This window comes from Heterodontus francisci, chromosome 8, assembly GCF_036365525.1.
Source record: "Heterodontus francisci isolate sHetFra1 chromosome 8, sHetFra1.hap1, whole genome shotgun sequence".
NCBI lineage: Eukaryota > Metazoa > Chordata > Chondrichthyes > Heterodontiformes > Heterodontidae > Heterodontus > Heterodontus francisci.
This window is the reverse complement of record NC_090378.1, coordinates 21,600,342-21,620,155: the sequence shown is the minus strand read 5'-3', so window position 1 is coordinate 21,620,155 and position 19,814 is coordinate 21,600,342. Positions and strand designations below refer to the sequence as shown.

Below are 19,814 nucleotides of genomic sequence, written 5' to 3'. Positions count from 1 at the left end.
TAGTCACCTCCTTCAGTACTCTGGGATGTAGCTCCTCTGGTCCAGGGGATTTATCAACTTTCAATCTAGTTAATTTTTTGAGTATTACCTCTTTACTGATACTAATTTCTTTCAGTTCCTCATTTTTACAGTCCCTTGGTTCCAGTATAGCACCAATCCTGCATGTATTAGCTTGGTTCAGTGGTAGCACTCTTGCCTCTGCCTTGGAGATCGTGGGCCAAAGCCCCACTCCTGAGACTTAACCAAATAATCTCGGCTGACATTTCAGTGCAGTCTTGAGAGAGTCCTATATTGTCAGAAGTAACATCCTTCTGCCCACCATCTGCCATTTAGGTGGATGTAAAAACATTGAAGAAGAGCAGGGGAGTTCATCTGGTGTCCTGGTAAACATTTATCCTTTAACCAATACCATGAAAATAGATGAACCGGCCAATTATCTCATCAATGTTTGTGGGACTCTGCTACATTCAAATTGGCTGCCGTGTTTTCCTATGTAACAACAGTGATTACACTTCAAAAGTAATTCATATGAAATAATTTAAGATGGTCTGGGAATGTCAAAGGCATTACCCAATTACAGCTACTTTTTATAATTGGATGATGCTCCTACATTGTGTATGGGGCAAGAGTCTTATTTAAAATGTAAAGCATAGTTTTTGCGAATGATCTTCCTGACCCAAATGTGTGATGTGACCCCATCTAGCTTTCCACAAAAAGAATCTGCTACAACATGGGTTCTGAACAAGGATAGAAGGAAGATGTTGTTGCTGGGTGGTTTTGGCAAAATCAACAGAAGTGTAGGAGCAGAAAGCAGAGTTTCATTGGACCTTGTTCTGACTAGGCCCTGGGTTAAAGTGATAAGAAGCCTAGTATGTGGCTCTGATGTCCCAGGAGAAATTGCGAAAGGTCTTTTCACCTTTCCTTGACCTGCCAAATCCTGACTCATAAGAAAATGTGCATATTTGTGGTGTAGCTATCTCCTGGATGTAACATCTGGAAAATTTGACTGAGGGTGAATATCTTGAACTTCCTTTTCAGGATGAAGGACACTTGATCCAGTTTTCTAGGCCTGACAGAATTCTATGATCCCAATGAAAAGGAAATATGTATCTTTTTCTTAATTTGTTCTTTTTATGTGGATAATGCTACCAAGGCCACAACTATTGTTCATCCCTCGTTATCCTAAGATGGTAAGTCTGCATCTTGAACCACTGCAGTCCTTATGATGATGATGATGTTTCCAGAATGGTGTTAGTGTTTAAAGGCTCTCTGGTATCCATATCCTTTTACTATCCGAAGAAAACCCACTCCCTGGAATATTGATAGGCACCTTATGAAACGAAGGGGTTCAGAATCATTAGGTGCAGGAATGGTTGAAAACTTCCTGTGCTTTATGGAGCTATGAAGTAAAGGGAATAAAACCCTGCGTCTTCCTGATCCAACAAGCTACAACCAGAGTGAAGTATTTTCTGAACTTCACTCTTCAAAAAACCTTGTGGCATAATTTTGTCTTGAGGGGTTGGTGTAATGAAACACAATGGAAAAGATAATGTGCCACACTTGCCTGTTTTATGCTACTGCCCAGGACAAATTTATACCTCATTTTGGCTCCACACCCTCAGAAAAATTCCTATGGATTTTGGGGAGGTGTCGGGCATAAGTCTTGTTTCTTCACAATTTTCTCCATTGAAATCATGTGACTCTCAATGAAGTCATTGAATGCAGCCCTACAGCGCATCCCACATGCATTTGGGTCACTGCTGTTTGTTCTAGTAGGGCTACAGTCCCCGGGATAGCAGCTACAGTAGCCTTTTCAATAAACTGGTTGGGAAGCTTGATGCCCTCAGGCACAGTTATTTGATACATAATGAATGAAGAAATTAAAGGGCTGACTTTAACTTCTGGTGATGGCAGAAAACAGCTGGTGGTAGATCGGCTGTCTGTTTGCACCCTGCCCGATTTTACTTTCCATTGACTTCAATTTCTATCTGCCTCAATAAAAGGAAACTTTTTGGAATTGATGGTGATTTTCACAATGGCTCAACTCAGTTAAGTCAGTGAATAGCTGATTTATATATACTTGAGCAGTCCTAGGTTCAATCCCCAGTATTTGCTCAGTTGGCTGATCTCACGTGGGGCAATGACATGAATGCTGTAATTGGGATCAATGTTCCTAGATTAGGGAGAACAATATTGGCAAGAGGTTTGTATCCCTTATTAGCATTCAGTGCACATATGTGGATGTTGGATGAGAACAAAATTGGGCTTGGCTGTAATTCTGTTGTTGAAAAGCCTGTGGATGCTGATAGATTATTATTTCACACAAAGAATGGTTACGACAGTGGCACCACGGCTGGCTCTGTTGTTCAGCAGGGAGGGGCAAAGCGCAGAAGCACAATAATTATAGGGGACTCTATAGTCAGGGGCACAGATAGGCGCTTCTGTGGACGTGAAAGAGACTCCAGGATGGTATGTTGCCTCCCTGGTGCCAGGGTCAAGGATGTCTCTCAACGGACAGGGGCATTCTGAAGGGGGAGGGTGAGCAGCCAGAGGTTGTGGTACAGATTGGTACTAACGACATAGGCAGAAAGAGTGACGAGGTCCTGAAGGGGAAGTTCAAGGAGTTAGGTAGAAAGTTAAAAAACAGGACCTCTGTGGTTGTAATCTCGGGATTAGTTCCTGTGCCATGTGCCAGTGAGGCTAGAAATAGGAAGAGAGTGCAGCTAAATGCGTGGCTGAACAGCTGGTGTAGGAGGGAGGGTTTCAGATATCTGGATCATTGGGATCTCTTCCAGGACAGGTGGGACCTGTACAAGAAGGACGGATTGCATCTAAACTGGAGGGGCACAAATATCCTGGCTGCGAGGTTTGCTAGCGTCACTCGGGAGGGTTTAAACGAGTGTGGAAGGGGATGGGAACCAGAGCAGTAGGTCAGCAGGTGAAATAACTGAGGGGGAACTAGTAAATAAGGCCAGTAAGACTAAGAGGAAGAGCAGGCAGGGAGATGTAGCTGAGCACAGCGGGACTGGTGGTCTGAAGTGCATTTGTTTCAATGCGAGAAGTATAACAGGTAAGGCAGATGAACTTAGAGCTTGGATTAGTACTTGGAACTATGATGTTGTTGCTATTACAGAGACTTGGTTGAGGGAAGGACAGGATTGGCAGCTAAATGTTCCGGGATTTAGAAGCTTCAGGCGGGATAGAGGGGGATGTAAAAGGGGTGGGGGAGTTGCATTACTGGTTAAGGAAAATATCACAGCTGTACTGCGGGAGGACACCTCGGAAGGATCATGCAGCGAGGCAATATGGGTAGAGCTCAGGAATAGGAAGGGTGCAGTCACGATGTTGGGGGTTTTCTACAGGCCTCCCAACAGCCAGCAGGAGATAGAGGAACAGATATGTAGACAGATTTTGGAACGATGTAAAAGCAACAGGGTTGTAGTGGTGGGTGATTTTAACTTCCCCTATATTGACTGGGACTCACTTAGTGCTAGGGGCTTGGATGGGGCAGAATTTCTAAGGAGCATCCAGGAGGGCTTCTTGAAACAATATGTAGATAGTCCAACTAGGGAAGGGGCCGTACTGGACCTGGTATTGGGGAATGAGCCAGGCCAGGTGGTCGAAGTTTCAGTAGGGGAGCATTTTGGGAACAGTGACCATAATTCCGTAAGTTTTAAGGTACTTGTGGATAAGGATAAGAGTAGTCCTCGGGTGAAGGTGCTAAATTGGGGGAAGGCTAATTATAACAATATTAGGCAGGAACTGAAGAATTTAGATTGGGGGCAGCTGTTTGAGGGTAAATCAACATCTAACATGTGGGAGTCCTTCAAACGTCAGTTGATTAGAATCCAGGACCGGCATGTTCCTGTGAGGAAGAAGGATAAGTTTGGCAAGTTTCGGAAACCTTGGATAACGAGGGATATTGTGAGACTAGTCGAAAAGAAAAAGGAAGCATTCGTAAGGGCTCGAAGGCTGGGAACAGATGAAGCCCTTGAGGAATATAAAGACAGTAGGAAGGAACTTAAGCGAGGAGTCAGGAGGGCTAAAAGGGGTCATGAAAAGTCATTGGCAAATAGGATTAAGGAGAATCCTAAGGCTTTTTATACGTATATAAAGAGCAAGAGGGTAGCCAGGGAAAGGGTTGGCCCACTCAAGGACAGAGGAGGGAATCTATGCGTGGAGCCAGAGGAAATGGGCGAGGTACTAAATGAGTACTTTGCATCAGTATTCACCAAAGAGAAGGACTTGGTGGATGATGAGTCTAGGGAAGGGAGTGTAGATAGTCTGGGTCATGTCGTTATCAAAAAGGTGAAGGTGTTGGGAGTCTTGAAAAACATTAAGATAGATAAGTCCCCAGGGCCTGATGGGATGTACCCCAGAATACTGAAGGAGGCAAGGGAGGAAATTGCTGGGGCCTTGACAGAAATCTTTGTATCCTCATTGGCTACAGGTGAGGTCCCAGAGGACTGGAGAATAGCCAATGTTGTTCCTTTGTTTAAGAAGGGTAGCAAGGATAATCCAGGAAATTACAGGTCGGTGAGCCTTACGTCAGTGGTAGGGAAATTATTGGAGAGGATTCTTCAGGACAGGATTTACTCCCATTTGGAAACAAATGAACTTATTAGCGTGAGGCAGCATGGTTTTGTGAAGGGGAGGTCGTGTCTCACTAACTTGATCAAGTTCATTGAGGAAGTGACGAAGATGATTGATGAAGGAAGGGCAGTGGATGTTGTCTACATGGACTTCAGTAAAGCCTTTGACAAGGTCCCTCATGGCAGACTGGTACAAAAGGTGAAGTCACACGGGATCAGAGGCAAGCTGGCAAGATGGATACAGAACTGGCTCGGTCATAGAAGACAGAGGGTAGCAGTGGAAGGGTGCTTTTCTGAATGGAGGGCTGTGACTCGCGGTGTTCCGCAGGGATCAGTGCTGGGAATTTTGCTGTTTGTAGTATATATAAATGATTTGGAGGAAAATGTAGCTGGTCTGATTAGTAAGTTTGCGGACGACACAAAGGTTGGTGGAGTTGCAGATAGTGATGAGGATTGTCAGAGGATACAGCAGGATATAGATCGGTTGGAGACTTAGGCGGAGAAATGGCAGATGGAGTTTAATCCGGACAAATGTGAGGTAATGCATTTTGGAAGATCTAAATACAGGTGGGAGGTATACAGTAAATGGCAGAACCCTTAGGAGTATTGACAGGCAGAGAGATCTGGGCGTACAGGTCCACAGGTCACTGAAAGTGGCAACGCAGGTGGATAAGGTAGTCAAGAAGGCATACGGCATGCTTGTCTTCATCTGACGGGGCACGGAGTATAAAAATTGGCAAGTCATGCTGCAGCTGTACAGAACCTTAGTTAGGCCACACTTGGAATATTGCATGCAATTCTGGTCGCCACATTACTAGAAGGGCGTGGAGGCTTCGGAGAGGGTACAGAAGAGGTTTACGAGGATGTTGCCTGGTCTGGAGGGTATTAGCTATGAGGAGAGGTTGGATAAACTCGGATTGTTTTCACTGGAACGACGGATGTGGAGGGGCGACATGATAGAGGTTTACAAAGTTATGAGTGGCATGGACAGAGTGGATAGTCAGAAGCTTTTTCCCAGGGTGGAAGAGTCAGTTACAAGGGGACATAGGTTTAAGGTGCGAGGGGCAAAGTTTAGAGGGGATGTGTGAGGCAATTTTTTTACACAGAGGAAGGTAAGTGCCTGGAACTTGCTGCCGGGGGAGGTGGTGGAAGCAGGTACAATAGTGACGTTTAAGAGGCAGCTTGACAAATACATGAATAGGATGGGAATAGAGGGATACGGACCCCGGAAGTGCAGAAGGTTTTAGTTTAGACAGGCATCAAGATCTGCGCAGGCTTGGAGGGCCGAATGGCCTGTTCCTATGCTGTACTGTTCTTTGTTCTTTGGGGAGGTATAAAAGTGTGTCCATGACACTCTGGTACTCACCAAAATAACTGAGGAGTCAATACTTTTTGTTCTGGATGATATCCAGCTTCTTGAGCATTGTTGCAGCTGCACCCATCTAGGCAATTGGACAGTATTCCATTGTATGTCAACTCTTGTTTTATGTATGGTGGAGAGCCTTTGCAGAGTCAGGCGGTGAGCCACCTGCCGTAGCATATCCAGCCTTTGACCTCCTCAAGTAGTTATGGCACTTATGTCACTGGTCCAGTTGAGTTTCTAGTCAATTGCAACACCCAGAATACTGATGGCATGGTGGTTGCCCAAGCAATGGTAATGGAATTGAATGTCAAGGGAAAGTGATTAGGCTCTCTCTTGTTGGAGATAGTCATTGCCTGGCACTTGTGTGGCACTGTCTTCACCAGGTTAGCATGTCATTTTCAAGTACACCTGGGCTGCTCCTGGCGTGTTCTTCTCCAGTCTTCTTTGAACCAGGGTTGGTTACTTGGCTTGATGGCACTTACCTGCACAGGAGGGGAGGAAAAATAGCGGGAGAGCTGTAGTGATAGGGGATTCTATTGTAAGGGGTACATATAGGCGTTTCTGTGGCTGCAAATGTGACTCCGGGATGGTATGTTGCCTCCCTGGTGCAAGGGTCAAGGATGTCACAGAGCAGCTGCAGGACATTCTGAAGGGGGAGGGTTGACAGTCAGAGGTCATGGTACACATTAGTACCAATGACATAGGCAGAAAGAGGTATGAGGTTCTGCAACAAGAATTTAGGGAGCTAGGTAGCAGACTTAAAAGCAGGACCTCAAAGGTTGTAATATCTGGGTTACTCCCGGTGCCACGTGTTAGTGAGTATAGGTATAGGAGGATAGAGCAGATGAATGCGTGGCTGAAGAGATGGTGCAGGAGAGAGGGCTTTAGTTTCTTGGATCACTGGGTCTGTTTCTGACGAAGGTAGGACCTGTACAAGTTGGACGGGTTGCACCTGAACCGGAACGGGACCAACATCCTTGCTGGGAGGTTTGCTAGTGCTGTTGGGGGGCGGTTTAACCTAATTTGGCAGGGGGATGGGTTACAGAGTGGAGGTACAGTGGGGGGTGATGCACAGTCAAATATAGAAGAGAAACTGAGTCAGTCTGGAAGGTAAATCAAATATAGACCTGTTAAGGCATAAGCGAATAATGTAAGGCAGGATTGCATCTATTTTAATGCAAGGAGTCTTACTAGTAAGGCAGATGAACTGAGGGCATTGATTAACACATGGGAATATGCTATTATGACTGTCACAGGAACATGGTTGAGGGAAGGGCAGGACTGACAGCTCAATATTCCAGGGTATAGAATCTTCAGGCATGACAGTGGAGGATGTAAAAGAGAAGGTGGCATTGCACTGTTCATAAAGGAGTCAATTACTGCAGTAAGGAAAGATGATTTCTTAGAAGGTTCCTCAAATGAGGCCATATGGGTAGAACATAAAAACAAAAGGGGGCAATCACTTGGCTGGGAATGTACTACAGGCCTCCAAACAGTCAGGGAGAGATAGGGGAGCAGATATGTAGGCAAATCTCAGAGAGGTGTAAAAATAATCGGGTAATAATAGTAGGGGATTTCAACTTCCCCAATATTAACTGGGATAGTCTTAGTGCAAAAGGCTAAAAGGGGGCAGAATTCTTCAAGTGCATACAGGAGAGCTTTTTGAGCCAGCACGTAGAAAGTCCTACAAGAGAAGGGGCAGTACTGAACCTAATCCTAGGGAATGAAGTCAGACAAGTGGTAGAAGTGTCAGTGGGGGAGCATTTTGGGGATAGTCACCATAACTCTGTATGATTTAAGGTAGTTATGGAAAAGGACAAAAAGGGACTAGAAATAAAAATACTGAATTGGGGGAAGGCCGATTTCAATATGATAAAACAGGATCTGGCCAAAGTGGACTGGGAGCAGCTACTTGTAGGAAAGTCTACATCAGACCAGTGGGAGTCATTCAAAAGGGAAATAGTGAGAGTTCAGGGCCAACATGTTCCCGTAAAGGTGAAGGGTAGGACCAACAAGTCCAGGGAACCCTGGATGTCAAGGGATATAGAGGATTGGATCAAGAAAAAAAAGGAGGCTTATGGCAGATTCAGAGCGCTGAAAACAGCGAAGGCCCGAGAGGAGTATAAAAAGTGTGGGGGGAGGGTACTTTAAAAAGTAATTAGGAGAGCGAAGAGGGGACATGAAAAATTACTGGCGGGCAAGATAAAGGAAAATCCCAAGGCATTTTATAAGTATATTACGGGCAAGAGGATAACCAGGTAAAGAGTAGGGCCCATTAGGGACCAAAGTGGCAACCTGTGTGTGGAGCCGGAGGACATAGGTGAGGTTTTAAATGATTACTTTTCATCTGTGTTCACTTTGGAGAAGGACGATGTAGGTGTAGAGATCAGGGAGGGGGATTGTGATATACTTGAACAAATTAGCATTGAAAGGGAGGAAGTATTAGCTGTTCTAGTGGGCTTAAAAGTGGATAAATCCCCAGGCCCAGATGAGATGTATCCCAGGCTGTTATGTGAGGCAAGGGAGGAGATAGCAGGGGCTCTGACACAAATTTTCAAATTCTCTCTGGCCACAGGAGAGGTACCAGAGGACTGGAGGACAGCAAACGTGGTACCATTCTTCAAGAAGGGTAGCAGGGATAAACCAGGTAATTACAGGCCAGTGAATCTAACATCAGTGGTCGGGAAACTATTGGAAAAAATTCTGAGGGACAGGATTAATCTCCACTTGGAGAGGCAGGGATTAATCAGGGATAGTCAGCATGGCTTTGACAGGGGGAGATCATGTCTAACAAACTTGATTGAATTTTTCGAGGAGGTGACTAGATGTGTAGATGAGGGTAAAGCAGTTGATGTAGTCTACATAGACTTCAGTAAGGCTTTTGATAAGGTCCTGCATGGGAGATTGGTTAAGAAGGTAAGAGCCCATGGGATCCAGGGCAATTTGGCAAATTGGATTCAAAATTGGCTTCGGGGCAGGAGGCAGAGGGTGATGGTCGAGGATTGTTTTCGTGAGTGACTAGTGGTGTACCACAGGGATTGGTGCTGGGACCCATCCTGTTTGTAGTGTACATGAATGATTTAGACGTGAATATAGGAGGTATGATCAGCAAATTCGCAGATGACACAAAAATTGGTGGTGTCGTAAATAGTGAGGAGGAAAGCCTTAGATTACAGGACGATATAAATGGGCTGATAAGATAGACGGAGCAGTGGCAAATGGAATTTAATCCTGAGAAGTGTGAGGTGATGCATTTTGGGAGGACTAAAAAGGCAAGGGAATATACAATGTATGGTAGGACCCGAGGAAGTACAGAGGGTCAGAGGGACCTTGGTGTACTTGTCCATAGATCACTGAAAGAAGCAAAACAGGTAGATAAGGTAGTTAGGAAGGCATATGGGATACTTGCCTTTATTAGCTGAGGCATAGCATATAAGAGCAGGGAGGTTATGATGGAACTGTACAAAATGCTAGTTAGGCCACAGCTGGAGTACTGTGTACAGTTCTGGGCACCACACTATAGGAAGGATGTGATTGCACTGGAGAAGATGCAGAGGAGATTGCCTGGGCAGGAGCATTTCAGCTATGAAGAGAGGCTGGATAGGATAGGTTTGTTTTCCTTAGAGCAGCGAAGGCTGAGGGGGGACCTGATTGCGGTATACAAAATTATGAGGGGCATTGATAGGATAGATAGGAAGAAACTTTTTCCCTTACGGAAGGTTCAATAACTAGGGGGCATAGATTTAACATAAGGGGCAGGAGGTTTAGAGGGGATTTGAGGAATAAAATCTTCACCCAGAGGGTGGTTGGAATCTGGAACGCACTGTCTGAAGGGGTGGTAGAGGCAGGAACCCTCACAACATTTAAGAAATATTTAGATGAGCACTTGAAACGCCATAGAATACAAGGCTACGGGCCAAGTGCTGGAAAATGGAATTAGAATAGATAGGTGCATGATGGCCGGCACAGACATGATGGGCCAAAGGGCCTGTTTCTGTGCTATCTAACTGTATGACTCTATCAGCCCAAGCCTGCATATTGTCCAAGTCCTGCTACATATGGGCATAGACTGATTCATTCTCTGAGGAATTGCGAATGGAGCTTAGTACTGTATAATCATCAGTGAACAGCTTCACTTTTGATCTTATGATGGAGGGAATGTCATTGATGAAGCAGCTAGAGATAGTTGGGCTTAGGATGTATTCTTGAGGAACTCCTGTAGCAATGCCCTGGTGCTCACATAATTGGTCTCCAACAACCACAAACATCTTTCTTTGTGACAGATATGATTCCACCAACTGTAGAGTTACCCCCAATCTCTACTGAATTCAGTTTTACTCAGGGACCAACAGTTGGTCGAATACTGCCTTGAAGTTACATGAGGTGAATTTAATTGGCTGTAGACTGGCATCTGTGATGATGCGGATTTCAAGAGGAGGTTGAAAAGAGTTATCCGCTGGCCACTATTGCACAAAGATGATTGCAAATTCTTCAGCCTTATTGTTTGTACTCAGATGCTGAGCTCCACTATATTTGAGGATGGGTATGTTCATGCAGCCTCTGTCGAGTTAGTTACTTAATTGCCTACCATCATTTACATCTGAATTTGGCAAGACTGCAGTGCTTTGACCTGATCTGCTGGCCATGAGATCAATAACTTCACCTATGGCATGCTGTTTCTACTGTTTAGCATGCTGTTAATCCTATGTTGTATCTTCACCAGGTTGCACCTCATTTTCAATACACCTGGTGCTGCTCCTGGCATGTTTTTCTACAGTCCTCTTTGAACCAGGGTTGGTTACTTGGCTTGATGGTGCTGAAGGAGTGAGGGATGTGCAAACCCATTAGGTTGCATATTGTAGTGGCATACAATTCTGCTGCTGCTGATGGTTCACATCACCTCATGGATGACTACTTTTGAGCTGCTGGATCTTTTCTTAATCTATAAAACATAGCGTAGTAGAAGTACCACACAACATGATGGAAGGTGCCTTCACTGTGAAGATGGAAGTTAGTTGCCACAAGGACTGTGTGGTGGTTATTCTACCAATGCTGTCATGATCAATAAGTAAACTGGTGAAGATGAGGTCAAGTAGGTTATCAAATAATGAGTTGGTTCTCTCACAAACACAGGCCTAGTTTGCCAGCTATGTCCTTCAGCCCTCAGCCAGCTTGGTTAGTGGTGGTATTACCAAGCCACTCTTGGTCATGGACATTAAAGTTACTTCAAGGGGAAGTTATGCTAAACTTGTATAGAAAAGTCATGTTAAGCCTGCATAGAACCTTGGTTAGACTACACTTGAAGTAATGTGCCCAGTTCTGGTCTGTATATCAAAGAAAGCATTGGAGAAAGTAGAAAGAAGACTCACAATGATTATACCAGAACTGAGAGGTTATAAGCATTAGGAAAGATTGCATAGGCTGGGGTTCTTTTCTCTAGAAAGGAAAAGACAAAAAGATGAGCTGATAGAGGTCTTCAAGCTAATGAAAGGGGTTGAGAGGGTTTCCATTTGTTGGGCGATCAAAACTAGAGGCCATAAATAGAATACAGTCACCCATTGATCTAACAGGGAAGTCAGGAGAAACATCTTTATCCAAAGAGTGGCAAGAATGTGGAAGGCAGTGCCACAAGGAATAGCTGAGGCAAACCTGCTCAGCAATAACCTGCTCACTGATGCTCGGTTTGGGTTCCGCCAGGGCCACTCAGCTCCCGACCTCATTACAGCCTTTGTCCAAACATGGAAAAAAGAGCTGAACTCCAGAGGTGAGGTGAGAGTGACTGCCCTCGACATAAAGACAGCATTTGACCGAGTATGGCATTAAGGAGCCAGAGCGAAACTGGAGTCAATGATAATTGGGGGAAAACTCTCCACTGGTTGGAATCATACCTAGCACAAAGGAAAATGATTGTGTTTGTTGAAGGTAAATCATCTCAGTCTCAGGAATCAATGCAGGAGTTCCTCAGGGTGGTGTCCTAGGCCCAACCATCTTCAGCTGCTTCATCATTGATCTTCCATCATAAGGTCAGAAGTGAGGATGTTTACTGATGATTGCACAATGTTCAGCACCATCTGTGACTCCTCAGATACTGAAGCAGTCTGTGTCCAGATGCAGAAAGACCTGGACAACAGTCAGGCTTGGGCTGATAAGTGGCAAGTAACATTCATGCCATACAAGTGCCAGGCAATGGCCATCTCATACCATCGCTGAATACCCCAATATCAACATCTTGGGGGTTATCATTGAACAGAAACTGAACAGCCACATAAACACTGTGGCTACAACAGCAGGTTAGAGGCTGGTAATTCTGCAGTAATTCACCTGCTGTCTCCCCAATGCCTGGCCACCATCTACAAGGTACAAGTCAGGAGTGTGATGGAATACTCTCCACTTGCCTGGATGGGTGCAGCTCCAACAACACTCAGGAAGCTCGACATCATCCAGGACAAAGCAGCCCGCATGATTGTCACCCCATCCACCACCTTAAATATTCACTCCCTCCACCACCGACACACTGTGGCAGCAGTGCGTACCATATACAAGATGCACTGCAGAAACTCACCACGTCTCCCTCGACAGCACCTTCTAACCCCGCAACCTCTTCCACCCAGAAGTACAAGGGCAGCAGACGCATGGGAACACCACCATCTGCAAGTTCCCCGCCAAGCCACCCACAGTCACAGAATCATATACTCCACAGGAGTCCATTCAGCCCATTGATTCCATGCCAGCTCTCCACAGAGCTATGCAGTCAGTCCCACTCCCTGGCTCAATCCCCATAGCCCTGAAAGCCTACTTCTCCCAGGTGGCCATCCAACTTCCTCTTGAAGTCATTGATTGTGTCCACTTTCACCATCCTCGTAGGCAGTGAGTTCCAGGTCATTACCACCTGCTGCGTAATAAAGTGCTTCCTCATATTCCCTTTTGCCCAAAACCTTCAATCTGTGTCCCCTGGTCCTGATACCATTTGTTAATAGGAACAGATTTTTCATGTCTAACTTATCTAAGCCTGACATAATCATGTACACTTCTATTAAATCTCCCCTCAATCTCCTTTGTTCAAGGAGAATGAACTCAGCTTTCCCAAAATAACTTTGTAACCATCCCTGAACTATTCTGATAAGTCTCCTCTCCATATTATCAAGGACCCTCACACCCTTCCTGAAGTGTGGTGACCAGAACTGGACATAATACTCCAGTTGGGGCCTAACCAGAGCTTTAAAAAGGTTCAGCATAACTTCCCTGCTTTTGTACTCAATGCCTCTATTTATAAAGCCCAAGATCCCATATGCTTTACTAACTGCTCTCTCAATATGTCCTGCCACCTTCGAAGATCTATGCACATGCACCCCCAGGTCCCTCTGTTCCTGCATACTCTTTAGAACTGTGCCATTAAGTATATATTGCCTCTCCCTATTCCTTTTGCCAAAATGCATCATCTCACACTTGCCAATATTAAATTTCATCTGCCACCTGTCTGCCCATTCTGCTAGCCTATCTATGTCCCACTGCAGGTGGTTCATATCATCCTCACTGTTTGCCACACATCCAAGTTTGATGTCCTTACCAAATTTTGAGATTCTACTCTGGTTCCAAGATCCAAGTCATTTGTATACAGCAAAAAAAGCAGTGGTCCCAGCACTGACCCTTGGGGAATGCCACTGTCTACCATCTTCCAGTTTGAAAAGCAACCATTTACTACGACTCGCTGTCTTCTGACCTTAAGTCAATTTTTTTATCCAATTGGACACGACCCTCCTATTCCATGAGCCTCAATTTTGTTAACTAATGTATTATGTGATAACTTATCAAATGCTTTCTTAAAATCCATATAAACAACATCAACATTAACCACATTCCCTTCATCAACCTTCTCTGTTACTTCATCAAAAAATTCAATTAGATTCGCCAAGCATTATCTGCATTGTACAAATCCCATGCTTGCTATCCTTAATTAACTCGAACATCCCTAAGTGTCCATTGATATTTTCCCCAATTATTGTTTCTAAAACCTTACTTACCATGATGTTAAACTAACTGGCCTGTAGTTGCTAGGACTGTCCTTACATCCTTTCTTGAATAAGGGTGTTACATTTGCCACTCTCAAATCCTCTGGCATCTCCCCCCATATCCAGGGAAGATCGGAAAATTATGGCAAGCCCTCAGCTTTCTCCATCCCCACTTCCTTTAGCAACCTGGGATGCAAGCCATCCAGACCAGGTGACTTATCTACCCTAAGCATTGCCAGCCTCTTTAGTACCACACCCCCCTCTCAATTTTTATCCAATCCATTGACTCTGCTCTCTCTGCTTCTACTGATATTTTGTCAGCCTCCATTTCCTTAGTGAATACTGACACAAAGTACTCATTAAGTATATTAACCTTGCCCTGCATCTCTAAGCATATATTACCCTCTTTGTTGCTAATAGGCTCCACTCCGCCTCTTAATACTCATTTACTATTAACATGCCAGTCAAAGATCTTTGGGTTCCCTTTTATGTTGACTGCCATTCTAATTTCATATTCTCTCTTTGCCAGGCTTAATTTCCTCTTCACCTCATTGTATATAGCCTGGTTCTCACTTGGTGAGTTCACCTGAGATGCATCATACACGCTCCTTTTTTGTTTCATCATAATCTCTATCTCCCTCGTCAACCAAGGAGCCCTGTTTTTGGTTCCCCTACCTTTCACCCTTGTTGGACTGTTGCTAGCCTGTACCTGAAGCATCTGTTCTTTAAAAAGAACCCATGGTTCCAATACAGGTCCTCCTGTCAGCCTTTGGTACCACCCTGACTTGGAACTATATTGCTGTTCCTTCTCTGTCGCTGGATCAAAATCTTGGAACTCCCTTCCGACCAGCATTGTGGGAGCACCTGAACCAGATGGACTACAGCAGTTCAAGAAGGCAGCTAACCACCACCTTCTCAAGGGCAATTAGGGATGGGCAACAAATTCTGGCCTTGCCAGCGACAGTCACATCACATGAAATGACTAAAAAAGACCAGTTGAGCCGAATAACCTATTTCCATGCTGTGGATTCAAGTAACTCAATGTACCTTCAGAAAAGGACAATGGAAAAGGTATTACTGGTAATTTTAATTAATTTATAAAATGTATACTATAGACAATCAAAAGAATAATATCTCATAACCTTCCTAATAACACATCAAGTACTGATATATACTTACCAATCTTTTCAAGTTGTCTGGAGACATATGTAGAGTTCTCCCAAAGTTTAGCCCTAAAACATTTGGCTAGAATCACTGCATTCAACAGTGCCAAAAAGTTCTTCTTTTCTTGTTGCATAAGCAATTCTGAAAGACCTATTGATTAATAATTTGCACAAAATATTGAATTAGTAGTGTTACGGTCAAGTGAGGAGGGGGCGAAGGACTTCCCTCTTTTCCCACTCCATGTTAGACCACAACAGGTTTAATTTTTTCTTAAAGTGGATGAACTGCCAATTCAGTAGGTGTTTGATTACTTATTTGCTATGATCATAACAAGAACCAACTGAACAGATTTTCTTGAGTTAACAAAGAAAGGGGTTAACTTTATTGTACCTAAACCAAACTAATAAAATAATAAACAATGCACCAACTTTCACTCTCTCACACGCACTCTGGGGTATACAGATACTCAAATAGGTTACAGAGTGGGGGAAGGTAGATTGATTGAGTTGGAGTCCATAAAAAGGTATATAGTCTGTGAAGTTTGGTGATTCGCCTGGCTTCTAGCTGAATTCTGTGGTCCTGAGGCTTTTAGTTTGAATAAGTAGATGACAGGTTCGGTGAATCTCTTAGAGATAGCAATGCAGATTTCCTCCAATGGGGTTTCTGATTGTAGCCACAGTATGCAAAGGTGGTCAGTCAGCAATCAGGATTTGAAAGCTTTCAAGCTGGAATGGAGAGAGAGAGAGAGAAAGAGAGAGAGATTGATCCCCACTTAGGATCTGCTCATGTCAGAGTCCAGTTGCTTCTCCGCTGCTGCAAAGAAAAACACCAGCTTAAAACCACAGATGGGGAGAGGCTTGTCACATGACTGTCACTCAGTCATTCAAACATAGCAGTTAGCAGTATTTCTTCTTCTTGCTGAGAGAGCAGGTAGTTCCTTTAAACTTCCTGGGTCTTGGTTCTTGCTGGGGACTTAGCAGATATTTTGTCTCTCTCCTCATTTCCTTTGCAATGTAGGATACAGTGTAGCAAACTAGGTGATCATCTTAAGCTGAAAGGATGACTTTGCTGGCAGCTTGTCTTTTTAAAAAGTCGTTAAAAAATATACATTCAGATCTCCAGTCAGTGGATTAATGAAAATAATTATTCAACAAAACACTTTGGCGTAACACCTCCCAACCACGTGAAATGGAATGTGACAACAGGAACATTTCATTATGAGGCCACAAATTAAAAAAAAATATACAAACATAAGTCTCACTATTATAGCCATACTCTAGTTGTTTTTTCATCCGGGATTGGGTACGAGAACAACAGGGGAACTCCAACTGCTTTGACTGGGCTCAATCAGCTTGTACTCTAGCATATACTGAATTTCTTCGCGTATTTCTACACTATCTTCCTTTTCCAGTTTCTCTATATCAGTGTACTCAACCCTGGATTCAAGGTTGTTCATAACTTTGTGAAAATCATCCAGTGCTTTTTGTACATGTTTTTTTCTGTGCTCATCCAGCCTGGCCCACAATTCATAAGAACATAAGAACTAGGAGCAGGAGTAGGCAATTCAGCCCCTTGAGCCTGCTCCGCCATTCAGTACGATCATGGCTGATCTCATCGCGGCCTCAACTCCACTTTCCTGCCCATTCTCCATAACCCTTCAACCCTTTACTAGTTAAAAATCTGTCCATCTCCTCCTTAAATTTACTCAATGTCCCGGCATCCACTGCACTCTGGGGTAGTGAATTCCACAGACTCACTCTACTTTGAGAGAAGTAATTTCTCCTCATCTCTGTTTTAAATCTCCTACCCCTTATCCTAAAACTATGATCTCTTGTTCTAGATTGCTCCACAAGAGGAAACATCCTCTCTACGTCTACTTTGTCAATCCCCTTAATCATCTTATATACCTCAATTAGATCTCCTCTCATTCTTCTAAACTCTAGAGAGTAAAGGCCTAAACTGCTCAATCTCTCTTCATAAGACAAGCCCCTCATCTCTGGACTCAATCTAGTGAATCTCCTCTGAACTGCCTCCAATGCAACTACATCCCTCCTCAAGTAAGGGGACCAAAACAATACGCAATACTCAAGGTGCGTCTCACTAATGCCTTGTACAGTTGCAGCAATACTTCCCTACTTTTATACTCTATTCCTTTAGCAATAAATGCCAAAATTCCATTTGCCTTCCTTATTATCTGCTGCATCTGCATACTAGTTTTCTGCGATTTATGCACAAGATCCCTCTGCACCGAAGCACTCTGAAGTTTTTCTCCATTTAGATAATAATTTGCCTTTCTATTCTTCCGACCAAAATGGATAACCTCACACTTATCCACATTAAACTCCATCAGCCAAATTTTGGCCCATTCACCTAACCTATCCATATCCATTTGTAAATTTCTTATTTCTTTATTACAACTTACTATCCCACCTATTTTAGTGTCATCTGCAAATTTGGCTATAGTACCTTCTATCCCTGCATCCATGTCATTAATATAGATTGTAATTAGTTGGGGCCCTACTTTAATTTAATTTAATTCCTCCTCAGTTAGGATACTTGACTTGCAGTCATCACCACCATCACCCCCCTCCATATCTGCCACAAAAACCTTTTTGGGCTTAGGGTTTTCTTTTGAGTTATGAGTTTTTCTGTGTCTCCCTTCAGAATTTAAATCTTTAATTTCTAGGTCTTCAGTCTGAATTTCTTCCTGAACCTGGGTCAGTTTCCTGGGACCTCGGCGATAGGGATTTTGTTTGATGGGAGGAGTCTCTCCTATATCAACATCATATAGGGTTAGGGTTGTGCTCCCTGGTTTGTTCCTGCAGATCCCTTTAAACGCTGTGAGCAGCCTTGTTAGGTCTCCTCTCTGTACTGTGTTTAAATAGGAGAGTACGGTGTCTAATGTCCCTAGCATTTCAGTGTTAGCTAACCGGACGGTAGGGAGTTCCATTTGGGAATCCTCCAGGCCTTCCTCGAACTTGTCCTCACTGTCTCTTTCACTTTCCTCTTACCTGACTGCCTGACAGACTTGTGCTTGTTTGTCCCCTTCCTGGTTATGATACTGTTTAACATATTGATGTGGCACAGTCTTTGCTTTTTCCTATGACCTGGGGTGTCAAATATATAATTCACCTGGCTAATTCTTAGTCTTTACTACTCTGTATGGGCTTTCAACGGTTCTCTCTGTATTGGTAATAACACTAACAGATGGTCTCTGGGCTGAAATGTTCTGGCTTTGGCATGTTTATCTGCCTGCCTTTTCATAGCTGTCTGGGAGGTTTTTAGGTGTTCCTGAGCCACCACATAGGCTCTTGTGAGCTGTTCTCGGAACATGGAGATGTAGTCTAACAGGGAAGATTTGACCCTGTGTCCCAAAAACCTCTCCTTGATTAGTTTTAGAGGACCTCTCACCTCATATCCATAAACTAATTCAAAGAGACTAAAGCCAGTGGACTCATTGGGTAAGTGGTAGCAAACAGAAGAAATCCCAACCCTTTGTCCCAGTATATGGCTACTCATAGCAGTATGCCCTGATCATTGTCTTTAGGGTCTAGTGGTAATGCTCCAAAGCCCCTTGTGACTGTGTGTGGTAGGCTGAGGACTTTAGCTGGATTATGCCCAGATTATCCACAATCTTTTGAAAAATACTGGACATAAACTTGTGCCCTGATCTGACTGGATCTCAGCAGGCAGCCGGGTGAAGAATTGGGTTAGACTCTCCACATCTACCTTGGCAAAGAGAGTTCTTAGAGGGATAGCCTCTGGAAATCGAGTAGCCACATCCATAATGGTGAGAAGATACTGGTTGCCCCCTTTCGTTTTTGGCAGGGGTCCCACACAATCTACCAGCACTCTACTGAACAGTTCCACTAAAGCCAGTATGGGAATTAGGGGTGCAGGTTTTATTGCAGGTTAAGGCTTCCCCACAACCTGGCATGTGTGGCAAGTCTTACAGAGCTCCACCACATCTTTGTGGAATTGTAGCCAGTGAAAATGTTGTCTGATGCGGGCTTGGGTTTTTCTGATACTGACATGTCCAGCCATTGGAATCCTGTGGGCTATTCTCGATATTTCCCTATGGTACCTCAGTGGCACCACTACCTGGTGAACCACTGTCCACTCTTGGTCTGCAGGACCGCAGGTCAGCACCTCATCCTTTAAACAGTAGCACTGTGGAACTCCCTCTGCTTTAGCTTCAGTTTGAGCAGTCTGCGCTAACTTTTTTAACCCTGGGTCAGCTTGCTGAGCCTCGACCAAGGAAGACCTTTTTAACCCATCCTTTGGGTCCGCTAACTTCCCAAAGAGGTTTCAGATAACCAGACAGTAGGGTCATCACCTGCAGTGCCAGTTCAGTCTCCTCAGATAGACCTTGTTTGGCCAGGGACTGGGTCCCCACACAGTCAGGAAAAATGCCAGAGACCTTTTCCTGTAATTGCTCTTTCTTCCTTACCTCTTTCGGTCTCTCTAAAACCACTGTGGAAGCTATCACCTTCGCCCCAGCAAGATCATTACCCAGGAGCAAGTCGATCCCATGCACAGGTAAACTAGGGACAATCCCCAGTTACCAGTCCTGAAACAAGGTCGCACTCCTGGTGCACCCGGTATAAAAGTATGGGCATATACTTTCCTCCGATACCATTTACTAGCACTCTAGCATTCAATGCACTCTCTGGGGGAAAGGTCATG

The 19,814-nt window shown here is 44.2% G+C and overlaps 1 protein-coding gene across 1 annotated transcript in view; it reads right to left on the bottom strand.

Moving 5' to 3' along the window:
- The window catches only part of hfm1 (helicase for meiosis 1), a 186,011-nt gene that overhangs the window by 63,843 nt on the left and 102,354 nt on the right, over positions 1–19,814 (bottom strand). The window contains exon 25 of the mRNA XM_068038040.1: positions 15,144–15,278. Within this exon, the coding sequence (XP_067894141.1) occupies positions 15,144–15,278 (135 nt within the window). The remainder of the gene's footprint in view (positions 1–15,143; positions 15,279–19,814) is intronic.